Here is a 27302-nt window from a genome sequence, read left to right as displayed (position 1 = left end):
CATTGTGGCAAAGAGGGACAAGCTCACGAAGGTGGTTGCTGATTTAGAGGCCCAACTTAAGGAGTTGGAGTCTAGTCTGGAGGGGTCTGAGCTACAGGTTGCCAAGGAAAGGGAGGCCAAAAAAGAGCTTATGGAGGAGCTGCTCATTTACAAGAAGGAGACCATGGAGTAGTGGGTTTCAAAAGGTTGTCAGGCAGGCTAGATTCTTCACCAAGGACCTTGACTTGGGTCTCTTTGATGCTTTCAAGGACGTGAAGGATGGTTTTCTACTTGACGAGGAAGAAATTACTGCAAATGAGGAGGTTGTTGATGAGGAGCAGGGTTCTGAGGAGCAAGGCGATGATGCCACTGTTAGGTTACCTTTTGTTTATCTTCTTTTCTTTTGCATGGTTGGATTTTTGGCCATACAGGCCTTGTAATTATGACAATTATTTTTTATTTTCCTTGAATGTGCATGCTTTCCTTTGATGACGAATTTCACACTATCTTGTGTGTATGTCATGTATGTTGCCTTTGCCTATGCAATGCTTCGTACTTGTTGTAGTATGAATAGACCATCGTGATTATGCATGTGGAATCTTTGACAGCACAGGAAGCAAGACCTTGTCAATGTAGAGGTAGGACCGTGATGGTCTTTAAAAAGTAGATGACAAGAAATCATCTTAGGTTTGATTTCAACTTGGTTAAATGTCTTGTCACCCATCTGGTGAGGCTTCCTTCTACTTTGTGGAGCTTTTCCCCTAATGCTTGCGAGGAGTATATTTGACTTTCCCCTGGTTGAAGGTCTTATCAACCAGTTCGGGGGTTGGTCGCTTGACCTGCTGGGTTTCTCCTCTAATGGTTATAAGGAGTAAGTATGAGTTGCACTTGATTGAAGGTCTTGTCACTCATTTTGGTGATGGGTCGTTTTGACTTGCGAAGCTTCTTCTCTGATGGTTTTGAGGAGCAAGTATGACTTCCACCTGATTGAAAGGCCTTGCCAAATAGTTTGGTGGTAGTTTGTGTTGTTGAACTTAGACCTTTGATTGTGGTCGTCATGGTTGCTGCGAGTGAGTGGACCTAGGGGATGCCTTGGGTTTTACAGGAGTACGTACCAAGGGTGGACCTTGGGTTTTGGAGGAATCTGTACCAAGGGCAGACCTTGGGTTTTATATATACTCGTATTCCTAGACAGATAAAAACTAGGAATAAAGAAGATCGTCAAGGACAGACCTTGTGTACCTCGAGTTCCTTTGAAGATGGAACTTAGAAACAGAAAGGGCTCACCAAGGGTGAACTTTAGGTTTGTCGAGCCTTGGACCGAGGATGTGTTTGCCCTGAGTTTTGACAAGCTTGTAGAGCTATGTCGAGGCTTTGTGAACCTGTGAGGATCACCAAGCGCAAAGCTTGGGTTTGACGAGTCTTATGTTCAGCACATGTGTTGTGCTCTTGCATACTTGGCACTTTTGGATAAGTGGCCTCAATAACTTAAGAGGGGGGTGAATTAAGTTCTAAAAATTTCCAACTAATAGATTTTAATCCCCTCTTTAAATGAAATATGGTAGATTTATAATGCAGAAGAAAAAGCAGCAATCAATTTAATTGATGTTCTTTAAAAGTTCAAGACAAAATCAATTGCAATAAAATAAATGAGATAAGAGAAGAGAGAATTGTAAACTCGATTTATACTTGTTTGGCCACTTCCTGTGCTTACGTCCAGTCCTGAAGCAACTCACTTGAGATTTTCACTATCTTTGTAAAACTCTTTTACAACTTCTGAACCACCTAAGGATTCCACTCCCTTGTGTTTAGGATTCTCACAATTCAAGAGACAAACAATCTCTTGATCACAATAAATCTTTTTATAAAGTACAGATGTTTTTCTCTCTTTTAGAGATGATAATGCAAGTTGAAGATCTTAGAAGAATACTCAAATGATTTGCAAGTGTTTGACCAATGATTTGTTTTAGAGAGAATAAGACAATAAGTGTTTGACCAATGATGCAATCCTACTCCGTAAGGGAATTGGATAGAAGACTCCAAGAAGATTGGGCCAGAGATGTAAGAGAAAGCCCTAGGATTCGCATAAGCCTTAGGGTAGATTTCGGGTCCATGGGCTAAGTGTGAGCCCACTTATCTTTGTACATATTAGATTAAGGTTTCATTATTTATAGGCCTTGTATTTAGGGCTCCATAATGTAGGTAGGGTACCCTAGAAATGTAAGATTTTTCAGCCCTTGTATTTTAGGACACCTAGACTAGTTTTTGTATTAGGGGTAGTTTTGTAATTTCACATGCATTAAGTGAATATTTGATGTGTGTTGGAAAATAAATTTAATTGAATTGGGAGAAGCCCAATCCAATTAAATTTTAGAGGGGGAGGTGAGCATTTTCTTGCTACATCCCATTGCCACATCATATAGTCACACTTTGTGCATGTCCTTCATGTTTTACATGCCTCATGACACCAAAGCACACTTAGTGGAGAATCTTGGACTTGATCTTGGATTAGTGGGCTGAGCCATAGCTAAAATTCACTAATCATAATTAATGAAATTTTTGCTCCAAAATTTGGCTCCACAAATTCAATTTTAAATTCAAGTGAAATTTGAATAGAAATTCAAATTTTCCTCCAATTTTGTAACACTTAGGCTATAAATAGAGGCCATGTGTGTGCATTTTTTCAACTTTGATCATTTCAGAATTACACTTCAAAGTTCAGTCCTCATTTGAGGCACAAAATTTCGTGCTCCTCTCTCCCTCTCCCTCCACTCATATTCTCCTACCTTCAAGCTCTTATCCATGACTTCCTATAGTGGTGAGCTTCTTCTTGAATCATCTTCTCCTTGAAGTAGTGTCTCCAATCATCTTTCTTCCATCTCCATTCCACTACCATCGATCTTTAAGAAGCAAAGGACTCCATTGATGAAGAAGATCCAAGGCCTACAAGCTCCACATGGAGCTACATCACCCTTGATGGTTTTTCAAAAACTGTTGAAGAGATGTGACTTTTCAGAATATATTTCAAATATTATCTTACTGGTAATCGATTACAGCCTCTTGGTAATCGATTACACAGTTACACATTGAAGGGTCATGACTTTTCAATTTGAATTTCAGAAGTTTCGTTATTGGTAATCGATTACAAGAAAGTGGTAATCGATTATAGTATTTAAATTTCAAATTTCAAAGTTCTTTTTGAAAAGTTTCTATCTATCTCTGGTAATCGATTACAATGCCTGGTAATCGATTACCAGTGGAAAAATCCTTATTTTAGCAATGATAAAATATTTTAAAACCTTTTTGTAATCATTTTGAAAATCATGTTTTTAGGCCAAACCTTTTTAATCAATGAGAGATTCTTTTAACAATAATAAACTAAGTCTTACCTTATTTTCTTGATCTTGAATTTTGACTTGAAGTACTCTCGTGTTGCTTACATCCTCACATCATCAAAACCTTCATACGCATACATTCATATTCTCCCCCTTTTTGATGATGACAACCATCTAAAAGAGTATACAGAAAATATTTTTCGCGATATGATCACTCCCCTTTAAAGTTGCAATCGTTGCTTAGTAGAATAAACATTTTTAGAAAATATGCCATGTACCTTACATAGTTCTCTCCCACTTTGGCAACATCAAAAAGAAGGAAGTGTCGTAAAATAAAAAGCCATCCATATTGTCCAGAAAGATCCATACATTTCCAGAAGTGACTTAATCATTCACATAATAATCAACCAAGTGCTAAACTTTTCAAGTCCAAAACAAAATTATAAATGATCAAAGCATTCACATAATAAGCAACCAAGTACTAAATATATCAAGTCCAAAACAAAATTATAAATGACCAAGTTATAAACAAAATGTAGAAAGTTCGAAATAACAAGGAATTTAAAGACAGATAATGCTAGAGAAAATAGTATGGAAAAAGCTCTATAGATTTGCCGGAGGATGAAAGCATCAACGAATAAAACTCATTTCATCCTCAAGACATGTTATACGTGAATCCATATCATCAAAACGATCACCTACAAAGGGCCGAAGATCCCAAAGTTTAGTAAGAACATCATGCAACAGTGAAGACGAGGAATCACGTTGCAGTGGTGGTGAAGGTGTACATTCATTAGGAACAATAGGTGGAAGGTCTTGTTTCTGCACCCACTGACCATACATATCCTTCCAATGGCAAAAGAACGTTTAACCTTAACAAAGGGTTCATCATCTAGAGGGACATTAAAATGTTGGAGAAAAAGAGTGACAAGTTTGGGGTATGGAAGAGGTGCATTTGCCCGTAATGCCTTATGCATACGGTACCGGAAAAGATAGGCCTAGTCAATTTGACGACCAGTTTGAAAGACCCACAACAGAATCAAATCCTCCTCAGAAGCCTGAGCAAGATTTGTTGAACGGGGAAGCAAGATATGACACAAAATATAGTGCATGATGCGACATTCAAAAGTGAATGAACCAGCAAGCAATTGACCAGACATATCAACATTTTCAGTGCAAACCATTTTGCGGGCATCATGATTTGAATAAATATGCTTCCAGTCATCAACCAAAGCGCCCTCAAAAGGTACACCTTGACTACTCAATTTTGTCAATGAATAAAATAAGGACTAATCAACCACAATGGGAATTTTATGCACCTCAGAAAAGATAACACCATCTCGAATTTTAGATTATTATAAAAAACATAGACTAATTCAGAATAGTATGACATTTTGAGAGTCATAAAATCGATTAATTTAGAATTTTGAAAGACTTGATGGTAATCAAAAGTCTCTCCTTCAAAGAATTTTAAGTCTAAATATTTGGGATCAAGAATGACTCGATTGGAAAATGAGGAATAGTACCTTTGACGTTGATCATCGGAGGAAAACATAGTTAAGGAATGTGGGGAGGAAATGAAGGGGTTAGGTGGTGCGGTAGAGTCACCGGAAGTGTCGTGGCGGTGTTGGCCTGCAGCGATGGTGGTTGAAGTTGAACCTTTGCGCTTCTTAGATGATTATGCCATTTGGTGCGTTTTTTTTGCAGATTTTGATCGGTGGGATTTGTAGAGAATTGAAAATGATGAAGTTTACACTTTGTTTGAAATGATTTTGTTAAGAAACGAGAAAGTTATGAGGATTTGAAGATTTTTGAATGGAGGGCACCGTCAAGGAAAAAGGGAGGAAGAGGGTTCTGCGCAAGGAAAGAGAAAAAGTTATATTTTTAAATAAATAATTTATTCAATTATTATTTTATTAATTAATAAATTAAAAAAATATATAATTATACGAATTGAAAATTCGTATAAGGTATATGGATTATACAGATTGCTAATCTGTATAATCCATGCGGATTGCATTATACGGATAGCTAATGCGTACGCATTATACAGATTTTATGCAATCCCATTTTCAATCAAGGAGTAGAAAAGAGGGACTTACGGTGAAGGCAACGAAGGTGGCGTGGATTAGCGGCAACGCACGAACGACAACGCCACGGTAAGAATAAGCAAAGAACGAAGATGAGGGAAGCACAACGGCAACGCATGGGGAGAGGGAGAGGAGAGTGGACATGGCAATGGAGCAGGGCGGGGACAAGTATTATCTCCCCAATCCCTGACCTCGACTCCCCCAACATGTTTCCATACCCGTACCCGATACCCGACGAGTTAAAATTTATTATCTCATCCCTGTACCCGTTGGGTATCGGGTATCTCCGACCCCGTCCCATACCAGATTCAAATTAGAAAAATAATTTTTTTTGTAAGGAAAATATTAAAAATTTGATTTTAGAAAAAATAAATTGATTGTTAAACATTTATTTTTAACTACTTATATATCAATAAATTTATTATAGCACATGTGTCTACAAAAATCGTTAAGAAAAGAATATTAAATTATGTAAAAATTTTAAAATAAAATTAACTAATATTAAAAAGTCTAGGCCTTTTGATTAAATTATGCAAAAATTCTAAAAAATTAAGTGGCGGGACGGGTTCGGGTTGGGAGTTGGGGGCGGATGCAGTAATCCCATATTCGACTTTTGGTTATCAGAGAAAATCTGAACTCGAACCCATACCCGATCAACTCGGGTATTACTCATCAAAATCAGGACATATACGGATGGATACCTATGGGTACGGATTTTCTTGCATGTGTAGAGGAGAGGGAGAACCTTTTAAGATTTTAAGTGAAGTGAAGGACAAGTTTGCCACTTCACTTAAAATTATGGTGCATGTGCGGTGCACCTAGCAATTCCGTTAGATGGTGTTAGTGGAGCGGGATTCGTTCTATTCATATTTGGACAAAAAAATTGCTGCCTCTCTCTTTCTCTCTCGTCTAGAGAAGTCTGACATTGTTTTGTTCCCGAACTCTTTGCTCTGCTTTTTGGAGGGTTTTGAAAAAAATTTGAAGAGATTTATTAGCACTTCCCAGCAATAACACGATTAGCCTCTCTTCTCAGTTTCAATTCGTTTTCAATTCTTGCCGCATCGATTTCCAACCCTAATATTCTACCATGACTGAGGTAAACGCGTTAATCACCCCAATTTTTTATATCATAGAGTTTTCACGATTATTCTGACGCACTCTTTAATTTTCACAACTTATTTTCCTGCACTATAATTATATCAGTTGTTTATTTCTTGGGCGTTCTGACCCGTTCATAACCGAAATTACCACCCAAGATTCATGTTCAAGGTTTTGTCTATTATGAATTTATGCGTTATGATACTTAAACCGAATTAATGTAATTTTTTTTTGCTTTTCTGATAATTTATTCCGGAATCAGAAGGTTGGAGTCCACCAAGTGCGTGTTTAGTTCAGCTTATTTTGGAGAAATGATCGCATATTTTAGTTACAAGAGAAACCTTTTGAAAAAAAATAAGTGATTCATTTCTTCTGAAGTAATCTATGCCAAACATGTACTATTAGTGTCTTTGGTTCCCGTTTTGAATGTGATTTTCCACGTTTCAGATGTGATTTTCAGAAGCTAACAGTTATAGGCTAATAGCTTTCACATTCTAAACCTGATTCCTCCATCTTAAACAAATTTCCAAGCACGCTATATGTATCTAGAAGAATTGTTGATGTGTGCATTTAGACCATCGTTAGAGAAGGATGCAGAGGTGCATTATTGAGAAGCCGTGATATGTTTAATTTTCTGATATGTGAAAGTTAGGTTTGTTGGTTGTGACTAATTGATTGTTTGGACGCACTTATTTGTTGGCAGGTTTTCTTAATTAACTGTTTTTTTCATGGTTTTAGTACTGGGTCAGCCAGGGCAACAAATGGTGCGACTTTTGCAAAATTTATATATCAAACAACCCTGGAAGCATAAGGAATCATGAGCTTGGCCAACGTCACAAAGATAATGTTTCCAAGAGGTTGGCTGCTATGAGAAAAGAGAATATTGCTAAGGAGAAAGAACAGAAAGAAACTGCTCGTGCCATTGAGCAAATTGAAGCAGTAAGGGTTTCACACTTATTTTATATTAATGATGCCGATGCTGCATTCTTCATACTTATTCTTGATGTCACTGATATAATCATGAACAATCCATTCATCCATAGTGTTTTACCCTCTTTATTCATGCCACAAAGCCTATTGAAGTTATTGAAATGAACTGCTGCAAAGTCAGAGAGCATATGTGGTTCTCCCAAATTCAAACAAATTGTCCCTGTTAACAATGTTAGAATATATGAGTGGCAGTCTCCTGATAATTCATAATGCACAATTATTGGTTTTAGAGAAATGCTAGCTAAGCAAGCACTGTTAAGGGTAAAAAAGAAATTAAAAGTGTCAAAAAGTATGTTGTTAGCATATCTCGACTTTAATCCAAATAAAGTCTTGGATTCCCAAAGGGACTCCAAGTAAAATGTTGGCTGTATTCAAAGATTGGGAATCAACTGGAAATTGCAGTAAATTTGCACCTGTGCTTAACTTTTTGGCAAATGGGAAATATTTGGATGTTGCAATAGTATTGTAGGTTCTGTACACATTTACACTCAAAGATGAGATATTTAAATTTTGTTATATATGGTTCTTTGTATTCAAATGCAGAAAGCGCAACGTAGCTATCAAAAGGATAAAGTGAAGTTTGAGGAGACGAGAGAATCACATGAATTGGATGACCAAGGTTGTAAGTATAAACTTCTATTTGTTTCTACTGATAGAGTTCTAATTAATAATTAATCTGCTTAGTCTGATACATGTTTTGACACCCAAACTCTGTTTAGATCATATACATTAGGAGAATAAATTAGTGTCGTCTACAGAGAAAAAATAATTTTGGAATCAACTCCCATTATGAGAGTGGAGAGCCCCATTTCCAGAAATTACTTACATTGTGTGGTCTTTCAAAGCATTACAAAGTTGTTGCACCACACTTCTCTCCTAAGGTGATCAGTGATTATTATAGTCATAAAAGACCAGATTTTTTTATTTTTTTCCCAGAAAGTGATGGGAGTTGGCTTGTATAAGTGTTATAAGCAATTGCCCTGCAAGGTGCAGTTAATCAGTTATAACAGAGTTTACTTTGTTAGAGGAAATGGAAAACTACCTATTGAGCATTGGAAATTGTCGTAACTAATATTAATTTCATGTGGTAGATGTAGGAGTTGGAGCTCATCGCAGATTATTAAAATAAGCCCAAATTTCAACCCTTTTAAGATTAGTGGTCTGGTGTTTTTAAGAAACTTGGGCTACATAATCTAATTTTCTTTCTGTCAATTTTTAATTTGTCTGCCGGGCACTATAATCTGTTGTAAGAAACACATCTTTAAAAATGTGTTTTAGATAATTTCTTTCTTCCATTAAAAATGTGGAACTCTTTTTTCCTGAGAAAGAACTTGAATATCAAATCTAAAGACTTATAGTCTACTCCCTTCCATTTTTTTCCATTTTGGTAGATAATACCATGGACGTTAATAGATGAGAAAATATTGAAAATTTGAAATCTAGATGATATTATTGCTTCTCATACTAGGTTCATTGAAAGAGTGAAATACGTCTATTTACTACTCTCTCAATTTTTTCCCCTTGAAAGAAATTTGAAATTTCTTTTCTGAAACTATTAGGGGGTGTTTGGTTTGGTTGTTTTCTGTTTTCATTTTCACTGAAAACAGAAAACGGTGATGAAAATGTGTTTGGTTTGATTTCTGAAAACATTTTCAGTGAAAATGAAAACAGGAAACAACTAGAAAATGAAAACAATAAATTTTCATTTTCAATATTTTCAGTTGAGAACAGAAACCTCATTTTGGTTAAAATGAAATTGCGGTGACAATGAATGTAGTTTTAAGCAAATCTAAAAATACAAAAAGACAATAAGTCAATATTTCATGAATTTTCAGTATTTTTATTTCATGAAAACAGAAAATAAGAAATCAAACCAAACATGTTTTCAGAATTCAAATCTTTTGAAAATGAAAACAGTTTTCAGAAAATGGAATCAGGAAATGAAAACAGAAAATGAAAATGCAAACCAAACACACCCTTAGTGTTGGGAGTTGTTTGTGTTAATAGCATAAATATAAGGTTTTGTTCCTATTCAGCATAGAACGAAAAAATTACGTGAATGGATCACCTACAGTTGTATTTTCAACTGCACCTCCTGTAGTTACAATCTAAGGGCCAAATTTGTTTTTAACACATTTAGCTTTAACATTTTAACTTCAAACAAATAAAGTTAAGGTCAGGATCTCTGCATTCTCTTTTTAAACTGCAGAGGAACATGATGCCAAAAAAAAAAAAAAAAACGTGTAGCTTCGTGATACGAACCCAACTCAATATACTCACAATAGATGTGTCAGCGTCAGTGTATTGTATTGTTGCTGTATTGATTTTGCATCTTGAAACTGATTATTGCTGCATGATTTTGTAGAATGGGAGTTTGACAGCAGTACAGGCTATTACTACCATAAAACAAATGGATTTTACTATGACCAAAAGTCAGGATTTTACTACTCTGATGCCATTGGTACATGCTAGAGTTTTTGTCTTACTCTTGCATGTATAATATCATCTTGATAATTGATGGCATATTTACTTTAAAAAATTTCAACAGGCAAGTGGGTGACACAGGAAGAAGCATATGCCTCCCCTCACTTTACATCTAATGCCGGGCACAATGGACCAACTGCAAAGAAATCCTTGTCAACATCACAGTCCAAATCAGATGAAAACAAAGGAAATAAGTTTAATAATGGATCTTCACCAGGGCCAGTTGTTACAACTTCTTTGAATCCCAAAAGAAATGTGAAAGCTGCTCCTTCATCTCTTGCGGTTGGAAAGAGAAAGAGACCTGGTGAAAAATCCAAGGTTATCTCTGATGAAGAAAAAGCAGCTCTAAAGGCAAGAGAGGCTGCAAGGAAAAGAGTACAGGAGAGGGAGAAACCCTTGCTTGGCCTTTACAACAAGCCTTACTAACTGCAAAATTTACTTAACAGCCTTGTCTTCCCCCAGAAATATGAGGTTGTTTCTTTTTTGTTTGATTCCTTTATGCTGGTCGGTGTCCTAATTCTTCAAGTGTTTCCCATGTGACTCTACCTTGTACAATGTAACTGTTCCGTTTCTTTTTTTAGTTTTTGCAATACATGCTAATTTTCAGCCTTAGAGGAGAAAATAAGGGCTTAGAAGTCTTCGCTAGGCTGATGAAACCAAGTTAAATCCCTGTTGCAGAAGCTTTTAGAAAACACATCCAAATAAGTTAATCTTATGTGGATACAAAAGCAATGCTCATTTTACGTTCTTTAATGTGTTAAATCATATGATGTACAAGAAGGGAAAACTTACAGTCAAATATCCTGAACTTTATTCTTTTATTATTAGTACATATACTTTCTTTTTGTGGGGTGAGGGGATTGTGAGCTTTCTTTCACTGATTTTGATTTAAGAAAACATTTTTTTATAATTTTTTTCTGTTTTTTCTTTATTTTGTTATTAAAAGTTTGTGCAAGAAACAATGAAATTAGGGACATGTTTGATTCCCATCTCCTATTTTTTCATTCAAAGTCTATTAAATTTTGAATATTGTTTTCAAAATAATTGTTTTAAAAATGAAAGAAAAACAGAAACAGCTAAGATATTTTCTCATATTTTGTTTTCATCTTGTTCAATTTTTCATTTGGTCTGCACCTTGTTCAATTCTGCTGTTTGACCAATCTTGTAACTACAATTTGAAAGCTAAAAATTGATTTTGAAATCAGAAAGCAAACACTCATTGTTTAGTCTTTACTGGTTATTTATTTATTTCAATTCTTGTCTAATCTTCATAAAATAGAAAATATTTTCTGAAATCACCCGTTTAGGAACTAGCGAGACCCTGAATGATCAACCGCGGAAGAGCTTGCAAAGGAAGGGGCAGTTAATCTCCAGTTTGACTTTTAAACATTTGTTTGAGTCCTTAGTGTAATATTTTAAGTGATGTTGGTTTGTCCAATTTTGCTTTTAAATTCATGAAAATGCTATTCTTTTCCTTCACAATGATCATTGATGACAACAAAAGCACAAAGTGTAAGCATAATAGGCTAACCCAATGCCAAGCAATCCTTCAGCTTTTTTTTGCTGCTGATTAGAATAAATATCCTTTGATTTCCGTTCAAGTCATTCCATTCACTTTATTCCCCACAAGAATTCTAGAGTCCCTCAATATAAACACACCCACATTCATATTGAGCACAAATCAGACCCGAAAATACCATCACACTTGAGTGAAAATCTTCATTCATTCATTCACCTTAAAAGAAAATGCCTTCACCAGTGCAGCCAAGTCACTCTCCATCATCTGCTGAAGGTGAGAAACATGCACGCAAGCAATTGGATAGAGAGATTAGGGACATGGTCTCTGCCATCACTGACAGGGTCACAGATTTTCACAAACCAGGCTCAACCAACCATATGGAGAATGATGGTGAACATGGTTTGAGCATGGTCACCCTTGTAGGAAACAACAACGGCGCCACTATGAAAAGTGAATTCGACGAAAAATCAGGCAACCCTTCTCATGGTGATGAGCCTGAGGCACTGAGCACCTATGTTAACAGCAACTTCCAAGCCATCAACAACTCAGTCATGCTTGGTGGAAGTTACCAGACCAATGATCCAGGTGTGCACATGGATATCTCAGATTTCTCCACTGAGCATGAGCAGCACCATCGAAGTCACTACCAGAAGGAAGAAAAGCATGGGAAGAAGGGAAAGAAAATAGAGAAAAAAGCTTCCAAATCCAGACATCTTTCATCATCATCATCAGAAGATTCTGATTGAGCTTAATATTGGTGCTGGAAGCAACAAAACAGTCGAGTGCCAGAGAATACATGAAATCTTCACCATTGCACATTACGAGAATAGAAACTCTCGTTTTGATTGTTAAGCACTAGCTAATCATATCATAAGTATGCTTTGAATAACCATCTTTTTGCAATATGTTGCTTTTTTTTTTTGTTTATTCTTTTCTTTGTTCGGTGTCAAGCAATAGGAGTCTTTAATTTTCCCATCATATGCATAATTGTATTCTCTACTTTAAGAATTTATGAACATTGAGTTTTGAGTCAAGTGTCGAAGTTATTTATTAGAAGATAAATTGCCTAATTTGGTCCGTAGTTACTGGGTATGTGATGTTAATGGATTTAGTGCATTCACGCATTCACTTAGGGTGCATTTGGTTGTGTAGAAGAAAAAATAATAGAAGTGAATTTAAAATAAATATTTGAAATAAAGTAGAGAGAAAGATGGCGTTGGTTATGTAAAAGAGAAAACAATAAAAGTGAATTATAAAGAAATATTTGAAATAAAGTAGAGAAAAAGATGTGTGAGACTCACTATTTTTTTAAAATTTCTTCAAGAATAGTATTTCTTTTCCCACAACCAAACCAAGGATTAATCGTCACTCATGAACCAATATCATTGTGTGAAGGTTAGACACTTCAAATTTCAAAATGCATAGTTTATCACAACTATATTGGAGAGAGAACATTAAAAGAGTGTCACTAACATTGCCGACATGAAAAGAGAATAGAGAATCCAATGCATCATACAACTAATACTATTTCCTCCAATCTCATATAAAAAAATATATCAGTCAAATATAAGGAAATTTTAACTAATTTTATCTTATTTAATGTTATTATCTTTAAAATACTCTTCATTATTTGAGATTTTAGTTTTAATAACTCTTTTATTCTTGGCAACAAATTATAATGAAGAATAAGTAGGAAAAAAATAATTTTTAATGGAAATTGATGCAATTAAATATGATTTTACACTAAGATTATGTTAAGTAAAATTAGTTGAAAGCTGAAAAACTAGTTAATAGTTGACAAATTAGCTTATTAAATTATAATTATTCAGTAAAACTAGTTGAAATAGCTGAAAATTATAAAATAATAGAAAAATAAAAAAATATGATTTATTTAAAAAGAATAATCAGAAAATTGGATAAATTATTGAAGATAAAAATGAAAGAAAATATAAAAAAGTAGAAGATATTCTTTAAAAAGAACATTAAGTAATATTTTAAAAAATGTTACTTCAAATTGCATTTTAAAAAATGTCACTTCAAGTAACATTTCAAAAAACAAAAAAAATTATTAAAAAAATTTATTTATCAAAAATCAAACAAACTTTTCAACGAATAAAAAAATAAAAATTAACTAAAATACCTTATCCAACTTAACCTTATGGCTTAAAACAAATTTTTTGTTCTTTCTAATATTTGATTTGAAACGAAATGTAATCTTAAACTTTGAATGAGTCTGCAGCCATTGCACGATCATCACTGTCCATATTCAATATAAGAAATGTCAATTTTTTTTTTCTAAATTTGATGGTTTCCTTCACTGCTATTAAAATTGAAGATGAGGATGTTCATGGATTCAGATGATGAATAAGAACAATCAGTTGTTGGGATAGTTAAGAAAAAATATGCTTAACTGTATATTGTTATGTCATTCATCTTTAGAATTTTATTGATCCTATAGTTGACTATCCAAATAAATATTTTCTTGTAAAAAAAATAAATATTCTCTAGCTGTACCCGATAGGAACTATACAAACTAAGAACTAGGAAGTGTGTTTTTAGTAATAAACAAGGAAATCTTTAGTTTCCTTTCAAATAATAATAATAATAATAAAAAGAAATACTTAGCTTTAGCAAGTCATAGTTTCATAGATGAAAAAGGTAGTTGAAACCACTAAAGAGGAAAGGCGAATAACAAAAAAAAAAGTAAAAATATAATTATTAGAGAATGTGTCTTGTTAAAATTTTACTAAGAAAAATCTTGTTGGATAAAAACCTAGTGAAGGAAAAAGAGTAAATCATTCTTCAATACGTTATCATTTGCCTCATTAAAAAATTATTTGAAAAACCTAATGGGACAAAACTATGGCAAAGGAAAAATAGTGCATAACGTATTTATTTCTCTTCCTCATGTAAACAATCAATCATCTTTAAGATGGTTTAGTCCAATCTTGTGAACCAGTTGCTCAAAAGTTCTCCTTGACAAAGACTTTCTAAATAGATCGGTCAGATTCTCACTTGAACAAACTTATTGATTGTTTATATTACCATTCCTTTGAAGATCATGAGTGAAAAATAATTTTGGAAGAATATGTTTCATTTTATCTCCTTTAATGTATTCTTCTTTCAATTGAGCAATACATGCAACAAGAATTGTCTTCATATATGATTGTTGATGCCATTTTTCTTGAAGATAAACCACGAGTTTCTCATACATGTTGAATTCTAGATCTCAACCAAACACATTTGTGAATAGCTTCATGCAATGCTAAAATTTATGCATGATTGGATGATGCTGTTGTTATGGTTTGTTTCACAGATCATCATGAAATGGTTGTACCACCAGATGCAAACAAGTATCCTGTTTGTGATTTACCATTATGTGGATCTGACAAATAACTTGCATTTGCATAACAAATTAGAGTTGGCTTTGAAACATTTGAATAAAACAAGCCCATATTCATAGTACCCTTAAGATAACGAAGTATGTGCTTTACTCCATTCCAATGTCTTCATGTTGGTGAAGAACTATATCTTGCTAATAAATTTACAGCAAATTCTATATCAGGTAGTGTATAATTAGCAATATACATTAGTGCTCATATAGCAGTAAGATATGATACTTCAAGGCCAAGTTGTTCTTCATCTTTTTCTTGATGTCTAAAAGGATCTTTATCCATATCTAAAGACCTTAGAACCATTGGAGTGCATAATGGATGTGATTTGTCCATATAGAACCTTTTAAGAACCTTTGTTATATAAGTCTCTTGATGCACAAAAACTCCACTATTTAAATACTCAATTTGTAATCCCAACCAGAATTTTGTCCTTCCTAGATCCTTCATCTCAAACTCTTTCTTTAAGCAATCAATTGCTTTTGGAATCTCTTCACGATTTCCTCTAGCCCACAGTTGCTTGTTGGTACCAATTGCTTGTTGGTATCAATTTTTTTTTAAAAAATTGAGCTCGACCCACCTCTAGCCCACAGTGGGCCGGCCTGGCCCACGAGCCGGAACCCATTTTGACTCTACGAGACGAAATGATCAGCAATCACAACTAACAATTAATAGATGTAGTTCGATTTTGAAGGGAAATGAAAACTCACCAAGTAACAGTGAAAGAGGCTCCAGCTTTGGGTTTGAATTGAATGTGATGATATGTGTAAAGAGAAGTGCCGTTATACAGTAATGAAGACGTACCCGGATACCACGACCTAGCTATTGTGATCCTTCTTATAGTGCAATAAATCTACTTAAATTAATTTAGAATTTTCAAAATATCCCTCAATATATATATATATATATATATATATATATATATATATATCAATAATAATGTATTTAATTATTTATAATATTTGTTACAGACTAAATTAATTAATATTTATTACTCTGGTGACGAAAATTAAATGTGAAAGTCAGACTTATATAATAGGATTGGAAATGAGATCAATCAAATGAATCAATCAAGCGAAATCTAGATAGTTTGATTCCACTTCATAAAATTTTATTTAGCTTATTGCTTAAATGAAGTTCAATATGAATAATTTTTTGTTAGTTCAAATTCAATTTAATTAACCATCACTAGTAATTAGGTTTAGCTCTCATTAACTTGATTGATTGATTTGATTCATTTTTTTAATATTTATTCCTGAATATATATATATATATATATATATATATATATATATATATATATATATATATATATATAAAAGTTAATTTGTGTATAATTGGGAAAGAGATAAAAAGTTAATTTGTTTGTTTAAAAAAAGTTATTTTTTATCAAAAAATCAAAGCATTTGTTACTTTTTGTATCTCATAGGTGTATTAAATTATTTGAAAAGGAAATAAATTAAAAAAATATAGTATTTAAAATCCGAAGCATTTATTAATAAATGCCTTTTATTAATTACTATCCAGTAGCAATATTAAAAATCGAGAGTAACTATGTTTATTATTTATAGTTTCTACTAAAGTATTGTATTTAAAAATAGAAGTATTTATTAATTATCTTTTTTTACCAACTAATTAATTAAGAAGTTGAAGAAATAAGGTGAGTTGGATGGTTAAGGGAGAAAAAAATGAGGGAAAGATCATAGGTTTAATCCTTCCTGTTAACTAAATTAACATTCTAACAACTAATATTTATCGATAAAAAAATAACAAATATAAAAGGTTAATGTATTAAAAAATAAAAACATTAAAATATTTTCTAAAAAATACTAGGCTCCCACTCAAAAATCACACACTCACCTCCCAAATTACAAGCCATGTTGGTGTTAACTCCTTGACAAGTGTACGAATCTGTTCAAGTAGTGTTTCAAAATGGTAAGATCGAGTGTCAATTTCACAAGGACTTTGACTGTACTCAGAGTTTATGTATATATCCAATTTTTAAGCAATTAATGAACTGAATCAAATATTTGCAACATGTGACATTAAATATAAATTTGACATAAAATTAAACTATAAATCTAGCATGTGCAAGGGCAAGAAAAATAAACACTCAGAGCAGTCCAGTAATGGTCGATGTAGAATTACGGGTATGTTGGAGGCTCACCCTAGCAAAACTACTCTTGATGCAACGTTAATGATTTTTTCTATTCAATATTATTTCAATTATCACCTAGATCTACTTGCTTACTCTAATCATGATTTTTCACATGAAACAACCTAACCTACTTAATTTCTCCCCTAATCCCTTAAGAGATGAAATAGACAAATTGCATTATAAATAGAGATGCATAAAATAGGATAAAAAACACCATTTTATCCCTAGAGATGGATTATTCAAATGTTCTTTTCCAGCTCTTAGGAGATAAACATTTCTCAATGCCTACCCTATAACATTACATGATCATGGGTGATCAAGCCAGAAACATGATAATAAGCACACACTACTAGAAAATAAGGTTTTAACATCGGTTATTTAAGACTTTCAACATCGGTTATTAATTGATGTTGAAAGTACCGATGTGGAAAGTAGTATCATTAACATCGGTTTTTCAAAACCGATGTTAACTAATAAATACAACATCGGTTATTTAAATAAGCGATGTTATATGATACGAATTATGAAAAAAAAAATTATAAATCTATAAATTAACATCGGTTTTTTAAAAAACTGATGTTGTAAGTGACATTTAACATCGGTTTTTTAAAAAACTGATGTTGTAAGTGACATTTAACATCAGTTTTTTAAATAACCAATGTTAAATGTGACATGTGACATCGGTTTTTTAAAAACTGATGTTGTAAGTAACATTTCACATCAGTTTTTTAAAAATCTGATGTTGTAAGTGATATTTAACATCGGTTATTTAAATAGGCGATGTTATATGATATGAATTATGAAGAAAAAAAAGTTATAAATCTATAAATCAACATCGATTTTTAAAAAACTGATGTTGTTAGTGACATGTAACATCGGTTTTTTAAAAAACTGATGTTGTAAGTGACATTTAACATCGGTTTTTTAAAAAACTGATGTTGTAAGTGACATTTAACATCGGTTTTTTAAAAAACTGATGTTGTAAGTAACATTTAACATCGGTTTTTTAAAAAACTGATGTTGTTTTAGAAATTTATTTTTAACATGATGTCTGTTTTTTCAATAAATCCCAAAAATAACCTGCAAATTTTAAAATCAGACCACACAACATATAATTTTCATTCTGTTTTGAAACAGTTTTTACCAGAAAATTCAATAAGAAATTTACTAATTACTATGAATTTAAAACATATTTAATGTTGAGACATGAATTGTAAATTAAGTAAGTAAATATAAACTACAATTACAAGATTGTCTAAACATCCTAAGTTTCATTTTTCACTTTCAAATAGTACTTTGCCCACTGGTTGCGAAGTGCCTTCAATCTTTCTGGTTCCAATGGTCTAGGATCAGTGAAATACTGCATGATATAATAAAACATAAGTTAATAATATATTAGCAATCATAATAATATGAAATTTGGTGAATTAAAAATTACCATTTCCCAATTATTCTGGAAATTTCCTAAGATTATAGTTGACATCCAATGCATGACGTAATACCCACACTCAGTGCTTCCTTTTTGTCTATTACACTAAATACATTATGAAATTTAGATATGCAACGTTCAGTACAAATTAGTCTACACAATACTAAAATATAAGTGAAAACATATTGTTTAAATAACTTACTTTAACAACAATCCACCTAGCAGGAGTCTTGGATTTACTTTGTTGAGTATCGTCAAGTCCTTTCAAAGCACTATTGAATACAAACATAGATTCTTATTGTACATTTAAAATTTTGATTTACCTGACTAATGCTAATGCAAATATATTAAAAAACAACACTGACCTATTAATTATGCCTTTGAGTTAGTTGTCTGGCTTATTATGCAACGAACAAAACCAAATGACAACATTTTCCTTAGGCAAAATGACGACCATTTGCCAATGTGCACTGCAGTGGAGACCAATATATGTTATTATACTATTATACATTATTTAAATTCATTTGTTGAGTTTAAGTTACCCATTCAAGTAGGCTCCTAGGTACACATCTCGTTTTGAATTTTGCATCCAGTTCTTAATGTAATTTTCTGATTCAAATTGTGATTGGCCAGATCTCTGGATAGACTGTGGCTCGAGGAATCCATACACATCGATATTCCCAGCTCGCATACTTGTCTCAGTCATATGCCTATTATTGTTAACACAAAGTAAATTATGCATGAAGGTAAAACAATAAATTAGGTAACTAACAATAATCTAAATTGACTTACAGAATCCACAACTGTATAACAGATATGCTGAGACATTGACCAACATGTGCAATTTCAGACAGATCTTCATGCTTTATGTACAAGGGAAAGTTTTCATTAAATAGGCCAAACAAGGTAGCATCCCACATAACCTGCAATGGCTTCAGAAAAAGCTGTGGAATGGTCAATGTCATTAGATATAGCGGATCATCGACCTCATCATCCGGCCTATCTGCAGGTTTCGCGGGTCTCACAGCTCCCTGTTTATCCAACATAATTAATTGACATAATTTAATCACAGTAAACATTTTAATTGGAAAAATAAGCATTTAATGACACTAAAATACATGTTCTGATAAACGCTTGACTAGATGTGTCGGCCAAGCAAGGAATGTGTTAAGAGCCTGTCCCATGACCTTAACCTCTTTAGTGGGTACAGGAATGGGAGCATCTACATCTCTAATCTCCTCAACACTAACCTTAACTTGATCATGCAGCAAAGGAATGTTGTGAATTGTTGTAGATCCCTCATAAACTCTTCCCAGGGCAACCAGGCGAGAAGGATATTCTTCAATATACAACCCACATTTGTATGAGTCACCGGTGTCTAGATCGTTCCCTGAGGGATCAACACAACTCTCCTTTGTGCTGACACGAGCAGCTGAAGGACCAACATCAGGTTCAGGAGGCAGTGCGAGTCCCTGTGATTGCATTTGGCTGAGGGATAACATTAGTCGTCGAGTGACTTTTTCTGTGATTGAATCCTCTAGTTGGTCCTTGATTTGTTGCGTCAACTGTTGCAGGTATTCGGGAGCAATGGAGGAGGTCCTTGAAGCTGATCCAAAGTATTGTTTGATGGTTATACCGGCTCCTACAGCACGCACACGACCAGGGTGTTCTGGTCGCCCAATGGCAGCAGTCAGTATATCATGACGTCCATGGGTAACAAAGGAACCCTGTGAGGCCTGCTCCTCAAGCGCATCCTGTGAAGAACACATTTATTCTATACTTAATCACACAATAAAAAAAATAATTACAATTATGAATTGAAAGTGACTTACAATCTTGTCAGCAATTTCCTTTGCTGCTTCAGATGTCATGTCACCAGTTTTCTTGGTGCGGGCTAGCTTCCACTTCACGTGTCGTTTGATGGGAGATGGAGGATCAATGACGGTGTCAGTGCTTCCGGATTGAGTTGCTTCCTCTAGTTTTTTCTTTCTCTTCTCATCCATCAACTTTTTTTCTAAATATTCATAACCCCCACGAGACATCACGTAAGGGGCAGTGTTTTGTTTTTGGACAGCTTGTGCTTTTTTTCGAACATTCTGTAAAAATGAAACATTAATGAAACTCATGATTACAATGTATTATAATAAGTTCATTTAAAGTTAAAAAAATGAAAATCCCAAATTAGTTACCTCCCATGAAGGGTCTCTACGGCTCTGGCAAAATTGGGTCCATTTCTCCTTGCTAATGCCGTACATTTTGCATACAGTGTCATCAACACTATCCTTGTCAGCTGCAAGTGCCCATTTCGACGTCAAATCAGACTTAAACTGTCTCCACCGCTCCCCCACAGTCTGAAGTATTTTCTTTTTTGTCCTTAAATCAGATGCTTCAGGGATATCAAATTCAGCCTAACAAAGAGTAAATTAGGTTTTATTAATACTAAATTCAAATATTTGGCTAACAAACAATATGGAACATGAAATAATACATGATACCTGAATATCCTCCCATATCAAATCCTTCTGAGTAATAGGGACATGCTTCCAATTTTCGTATGTGACATCCACCTTATCACGAGCAACGATCCCTAAATATGTTCTAAATTTCTTGCTGTGGGGACCGTCTGCTTTGCCAGTAACAGGATCCACATGGACAAGGGGTCTCTCTGCCCCAACTGGTCTAGTCGCCAATAATCTTAGGCGTGAGGCCTTTCTAGTCCGCTTCAATGGTGGTGACGACGAATGCGATGTTACACCAGTAGAAGGAGGAGGAGGCGGAGGAGAGTTTGACTGTGTAGCCATTTGGCTGTGAAAAAAAAACATTAATTCAATATGTTATCAAAAATAAATGCGTATGAATGTAATTAAATGAATTGAAATTAAGTACAAAATAAAAAAAATTACATTAGACGATGTTAATTAATTCTCCTTCATCGTGATCATTACGATTAGCATGAACATCGTCAGTTTCTTCTCCGATGACATTTGGTGACAATTGTGTGGACAAAGGACTAACATAAGTATCAATGTATGAATAATCATCTTCAACATTGACACCTATTGTTTTTCCATGTAAAACCACTGACCACCTTTGATCACAAGGGTCTTCGACATAAAATACTTGTTTCGCTTGTTCTGCCATAATGAAAGGATCATTCTGGTATGCGAGTTTGTTAAGATCCACCAACGTAAATCCCACATCATCGGTCCGCACACCGGTATTACTGTCAACCCACTTACATTTGAAAACACAGACAGTGAATTTGACTTAGTTAAGCTCCCAAATTTCTTCAATGAAACCAAAGTAAGGGATGAAAGCTACACAAGGATTGTCATCATGTACACTAGCGAAGTGTTGAGATTCAGCCCTTAAGGTAACCCCACTGTTTTGCATTGTACTTTTTTGGTCTTGTGCTTTTGTATAGAAGGAATACTTGTTTATATCATATCCTTGCCAAGTTATAACATTTCTTTTAGGTCCATCTGCTAGCTTTCTCAACATTTCAGAAGCATTATCATCAGCCAAGATTGTGTGTTTAAACCAATCTAGGAAAGTCTTGTTATGTTTTTTCAACACTGAGTTCTTCGACATTTTTGGATTACTTTGTTTGACTAAATTTTCATGACGAACTATGTATGGCAAAACTTCATTACTATTATTCAACACATACAAGTGAGCTTGTTGCAAATCTTCTACACTTGGAGTGATGACATGCAGTCCTCTTGAACCCTTACCTCTTACTCTTTCGTCATGCCGAGACTCGGGAAGCCCAACAGGTTTAGCTTTTTCAATGTACTCTGAACAAAATTCAATGGCTTCTTCTGCAATGTACCTTTCAACAATAGATGCTTCAGGACGGTGTAGATTTTTGGTATACCCTTTTAAGATCTTCATGTATCGCTCAACCGGATACATCCACCGCAAATAAACAGGACCACAACATTTGATTTCTCTGACTAGATGAATAATTAAGTGAACCATGATGTCAAAGAATGCAGGCGGAAAATACATCTCCAACTCACACAATATAATAGCAGCCTCATTTTCCAGTTCGTCTAACTTCACAGGATCAAGAACTTTGCTACATATAGAATTGAAGAAAAAGCACAGCCGAGTTATGGCAAGCCTGACTTTGTTAGGCAAAATGTCTCGTATGGCCACCGATAACAATTGTTGCATCAAGACGTGACAATCATGAGACTTTAAGCCTACCAACTTAAGATCCTTCAAATGCACAAGGCTCTTAATATTTGAAGAGTATCCTTGTGGAACTTTGACCCGTCGTAGGCATTGACAAAAACTGAACTTTTCCTTTCTGGACAAAGTATGACAAGCTGGAGGCAAGTATATTTTTCTACCATCAGACCTTGGATGTAACGACGCTCGAATACCCATCTCAGCTAGATCTTGACGAGTATTCAAACCATCTTTTGTCTTGCCGTGAATGTTAAGGAGCGTCCCAATGAGACTATCACATACATTTTTCTCCACATGCATAACATCAATACAATGTCTAACATCTAGATCAACCCAATACGGAAGATCAAACAAAATCGACCTTTTCTTCCATATGCAAGTCTTATTTTTGTCTTTCTTTTGGACCTTTCCAAATATTGTATTTAGGTGTTGAACCCGCTGGAAAATCTGGTCACCAGTCAACGGTACCGGTGCATTTTCATGCTCTTGACTTCCATTAAATGCTTTTTTCAATCGTCGGTAAGGATGATGAGGTTTAAGAAAACGTCGATGCCTAGTGTAAACTGTTTTTCTTCCATGTTTCAGTTGTATGTAGCTTGTGTCTTCTTCACAGATGGGGCATGCACGATGGCCTTTAACACTGTAACCGCTCAAATTCCCATATGCTGGAAAATCATTAATGGTACAAAAAAGCATTGCACGTAAATTAAATGTCTCATTTCGAAACCCATCAAACACTAAAACTCCTTCGTCCCACAACTTTGTAAGGTCTTCAATCAAGGGATTGAGATAAACATCGATGTCATTTCCTGGCTGTCTTGGGCCCGTTATCATCATAGACAACATCATGTATTTTCGTTTCATACACAACCAAGGAGGCAAATTGTAAATCACTAGCAAAACTGGCCACGAACTGTGTTGCGTGCTTAAACTGCCATATGGATTCATTCCATCAGTGGCTAGTCCAAGCCTAAGATTTCTTGCCTCTTTGCCAAAATCCGGATACAAACGGTCTATCTTCTTCCATTGCAAGGAATCAGCCGGATGACGAAGCATTCCATCACAGTTTCTCTCATTTGCATGCCATGTAAGGTCTTTTGCGTCGTCTCCATTAGCAAACATACGCTTAAACCTTGGAATGATCGGAAGATACCACAACACCTTCGCTGGGGGGCCCTTGTTTGAGTTTTCATCACTACTACACTCCTCATCATCCTTGAGTTTGTACCGTGATACCCCACACCTAGGGCATTTCGACATTTCTTGAAATTGATGTCTGTATAATATGCAATCATTCGGGCAAGCATGAATCTTCTGATACTCCATACCCATGGGACACAATATTTTCTTTGCTTGATAGTAACTTTTAGGCAATGTGTTTTCCTCTGGAAGCATGTCGTGCACTACTTGAAGCAGTGAACTAAAGCTTTTGTCACTCCACCCATATCTGGCTTTGATATTAACCAGACTTAAAACTGCCGACAACAGCGTCAACGAATTCTTGCACCCCGGATACAAAGGTTTCTTTGAATCAGTTTGTAATGTATCATACATAGGGGCATGTGCTTGCTGAAAAGACTCTTGTCCAAGGTCACGAATCATATCCTCCAAGCGATCTCCCATTTCTACATCAAACGGTTCGGATTGTTGCCCACTCTGCATGTCTGTCATTTCACCATGCCATATCCACGTCGTATAATTCCTCTTAATTCCATCACACAACAGATGCTCTCGTATGTCATCCAGTATTTGTCGTCTTCCATTCAAACAATTGATGCAAGGACAATAATATTTTCCATCTTCATCCGGTTGACCTCTTTGTGAAGCAAATTGTAAGAATTGCTCGACGCCTTCCTCATATTCTGGGCTGATGCGACTTTCATTCATCCAACTTCGATCCATCTAAGTAATAACTCGGTCATACTCTCAAAGTTATTCGATGCATGAAAATCTCACTTTTTTATTAAAGGTGTGGCCCTATCCCATTCGGCAAGACCGTCTTTTATGGTAGCTTCATACATCAGGGTTAATTCTATTTTGTTAAATTTGACAAAATTTTGGCAGCATTTCGCATTGGTCTCTAAGTACACGACATGAAATCGGTGAAATTAATTTCCCGATAATCAAGTATGCACTCAGAGAACAACTAGAAATGCATTACCGAAATTTCATCAAATTAAACAAAATAATTTTAACCTTAACACATGAATCTACCATAAAAATATCAGTCTCCCCAAACTGTCCAAACGGACAATTCAAGATTAAATACAATGATTAATGCAAACTATCCGCAAGAATCATTGCATCCAATCTCAAACGGGAATCTAAGGTTCACTCATCATGAACACAATTTATATAGCATATATCAATTGTCATTAATGGCAGTGAACACGTAATAAAAATATTCATTGGTAACAAACATTTGTACCTGTGATGATGAGCAGCACGATCCAAAATGAAAACAAGAATCAAAGAAATAACTGAATGAACACCTACATAAGACAATCTTGTGTATGATAAAAAAAAAAGAGTAAGATTAAGTATAACAAGCGCTCAGAAGATACGAGAACAATTTATTCTAAATTATACACACAACTTCTATTACCTCTCACAAGATCACACGAGAGATGTGGGAGGTGGGGATTCAAACACGACTGCGCTGAGTTTTGTGTGTGTTCTCTAATTGGACAAATCAAATCTCATTACTCTCTGCTTATTTATTAGAAAGAAAAGAGAAGGCATATATTTGTAGAAAAGTGATTACAATTAGATATATACCTGGTAGTACGTTTCGATAATTTTCAGTGGCCCTTCAGCTGAATTAGGGAGTACGTGCCCTCAAGTTGAATGTTAGAGTTGTTGATGTCTCTTAAGCAATCTTCAAGTTGAAAGTGAAGCAAGAGCGACTGTCTACTAAGCAAATTAATTATTAATCATCAATGATATGGATAAACAAATTAAAAATAAGACAAATGTTAATCACTAACATTTTTTATTAAGAAATTAAATGGAATTTTTTTAAAATATATAAAATTAAATGGAATAAGAACAAGCATACAAACAATAAATAAGCAGCACAAACTAAAGATCCAAAACAAGCTACTAAGAAAAAGATCTAGGAGTGGGCAATCTACTGACCTTTTCATATAAGAGAAAAAAGAGCACAAAAACAATCCGAAAACACAAACCCACATCTAAGACAGTTTAAATTAATAATAAGTAATTAAGTATAACCCTTAAATCCAGAAAATTAGTAAATAATGAAAGTAGTAAGCATCAAATAATTTTAGATATAACATTTACAATAGCAGGTCAGCATGTACTTTAACAAATGAGAACACAAAAGAAAGGAAATAGCATTACTTCACTAGTTGTGCAATTTCATAGTCTCGAACTCGGTATAATAGCCCTTAAATCAATACCTACGGGAGTGTTTGCTTTCATGCTTTATATATGAAATTCCGGACATGGATACCATGCAAATCAGTAAACAGAGAGATTTGGAAATAAGGAAATATGCCACAAATTTAAAATACTCAAATGAAGGTCCAGCCACTTGAGCATTAATACAAAAACATAGAATGCGAGATTTAGAAGAAAATACAAACCACACAACTTCAGAAAGAACAGTTAGCAGTAGCGGGAACGAGTTAGTTGGCTCTCTCTTGCTCGATTCCAAGGAAATCACTTAACGCTGACTGAAAAGTTACTCGAAATTTCACTATCTAAACTACGATTGGCGGCTAAACAATGAAAAATTAAAGAAAACGCTGGCATTGCAAAGAGGAATTGCAGTAGCACAGTGTGACGCGGAAAAGCGAACGAAAGAAGGAATGAACCTGAGAGCGTTTATCGTAGACGAAAATGGCGTGTTCGGAAGAAGATGGAAATTGAACACCGGCTTTGGTCCGCGCTAGGGCTGTTCCTGTCTCGCTGATTTGCCCGGACTCCAAGCTAATTTTTATTCATCGGGTTTATAAGATAATTTCTCTATCTTTTTTTTTTCATTTTCTTATCTCATGTTTAATTCCTCTGACTCTGATTAAAGTCGAGTCTGAAAACTGGTTAAGATAGTTTATATGTTTAGACTATGCATATTACTTATTGGGGGTGTACAATAATACGCATATTAAGAAAATAATACTACAAATAAAAAAATGAAATAAACTATCATTATCACAATTTTTGAAGTAAAAAATTACTAAACTATCATTATCTCCGAATTGCCTAAGAACGAATATGGAGTAAGTGTTACTGAATCGCCTACACTTTTCCAAACCCACCTGATAGGCTTCAAAGCAGGAATAAAACTTAATTAATTAAAATACACAAGGAAAGCTAATATGCTAGTAATTAACTTGCTAAGGTTAATCATGGTTATATATAGGAACTATCTTTCTAATTAGCTAGAGCTACGTACGTACGTATTAGGACGAGCATTTTCTTAAAATTAGACTAAGTTGAGCAAGTCATTTTAATTATTTTTTAATTTTTTTATTAGTTGAGAAGTTCGTTAAACTGTTCCGTAAACAAATTTTTTAAAATAATTTTAATATTTTTTAGTAACTTCTAATATTTTTTAAACATTAATTGAAATAATATTTTTTAAAATACTAAATATTATTTTTTTA

The 27302-nt window shown here is 34.3% G+C and overlaps 3 protein-coding genes and 1 long non-coding RNA gene across 4 annotated transcripts; 2 read left to right on the top strand and 2 right to left on the bottom strand.

Moving 5' to 3' along the window:
• The first annotated feature begins 6271 nt into the window (after positions 1-6271).
• Positions 6272-10775, top strand: LOC100804274 (zinc finger protein ZOP1). The gene is made up of 5 exons (XM_003517020.5): positions 6272-6500; positions 7241-7441; positions 8036-8111; positions 9858-9953; positions 10041-10775. Exons 1-5 carry the CDS (start codon positions 6492-6494, stop codon positions 10400-10402), a joined length of 744 nt encoding a protein of 247 aa, XP_003517068.1. The 5' UTR covers positions 6272-6491; the 3' UTR covers positions 10403-10775.
• A 740-nt stretch (positions 10776-11515) lies between these two features.
• LOC100803544 (uncharacterized) lies at positions 11516-12576 on the top strand. Its single transcript, XM_006573397.4, has one exon. It carries the CDS (start codon positions 11723-11725, stop codon positions 12239-12241), a length of 519 nt encoding a protein of 172 aa, XP_006573460.1. The 5' UTR covers positions 11516-11722; the 3' UTR covers positions 12242-12576.
• Positions 12577-18140: 5564 nt separating this feature from the next.
• Positions 18141-19184, bottom strand: LOC102660674 (uncharacterized). Its single transcript, XR_005891671.1, has 5 exons — positions 19017-19184; positions 18840-18944; positions 18677-18746; positions 18484-18579; positions 18141-18405 (listed from the first exon to the last, which is right to left on the bottom strand). It is a non-coding gene; the product is annotated as an uncharacterized lncRNA (long non-coding RNA).
• A 112-nt stretch (positions 19185-19296) lies between these two features.
• LOC121174932 (uncharacterized) lies at positions 19297-25338 on the bottom strand. The gene is made up of 6 exons (XM_041015820.1): positions 25277-25338; positions 25100-25163; positions 20970-21279; positions 20664-20882; positions 20307-20570; positions 19297-20228 (listed from the first exon to the last, which is right to left on the bottom strand). The coding sequence occupies exons 3-6, from the start codon at positions 21273-21275 to the stop codon at positions 19584-19586; spliced, it is 1434 nt and encodes a 477-aa protein (XP_040871754.1). The 5' UTR covers positions 21276-21279; positions 25100-25163; positions 25277-25338; the 3' UTR covers positions 19297-19583.
• Positions 25339-27302: the final 1964 nt, after the last annotated feature.

This window comes from Glycine max, chromosome 1, assembly GCF_000004515.6.
Source record: "Glycine max cultivar Williams 82 chromosome 1, Glycine_max_v4.0, whole genome shotgun sequence".
Lineage (NCBI taxonomy): Eukaryota > Viridiplantae > Streptophyta > Magnoliopsida > Fabales > Fabaceae > Glycine > Glycine max.
The sequence above is the reverse complement of the archived record's forward strand: the minus strand, read 5'-3'. Positions and strand labels throughout refer to the sequence as shown.

What these genes read in the sequence shown, in the direction of transcription:
- LOC100804274 (XM_003517020.5), top strand. An exon ending in ACATGAATTGGATGACCAAG is followed by an intron (nt 8,112 to 9,857) that starts GTTGTAAGTATA and finishes ATGATTTTGTAG; the next exon opens with AATGGGAGTTTGACAGCAGT. An exon ending in TTACTACTCTGATGCCATTG is followed by an intron (nt 9,954 to 10,040) that starts GTACATGCTAGA and finishes AAATTTCAACAG; the next exon opens with GCAAGTGGGTGACACAGGAA.
- LOC100803544 (XM_006573397.4), top strand. Translation starts at nt 11,723, where the DNA reads ATGCCTTCACCAGTGCAGCCAAGTCACTCTCCATCATCTGCTGAAGGT.
- LOC121174932 (XM_041015820.1), bottom strand. Translation starts at nt 21,275, where the DNA reads ATGGCTACACAGTCAAACTCTCCTCCGCCTCCTCCTCCTTCTACTGGT. An exon ending in TGATATGGGAGGATATTCAG is followed by an intron (nt 20,883 to 20,969) that starts GTATCATGTATT and finishes ACTCTTTGTTAG; the next exon opens with GCTGAATTTGATATCCCTGA. An exon ending in AGGAAATTGCTGACAAGATT is followed by an intron (nt 20,229 to 20,306) that starts GTAAGTCACTTT and finishes TGTTCTTCACAG; the next exon opens with GATGCGCTTGAGGAGCAGGC.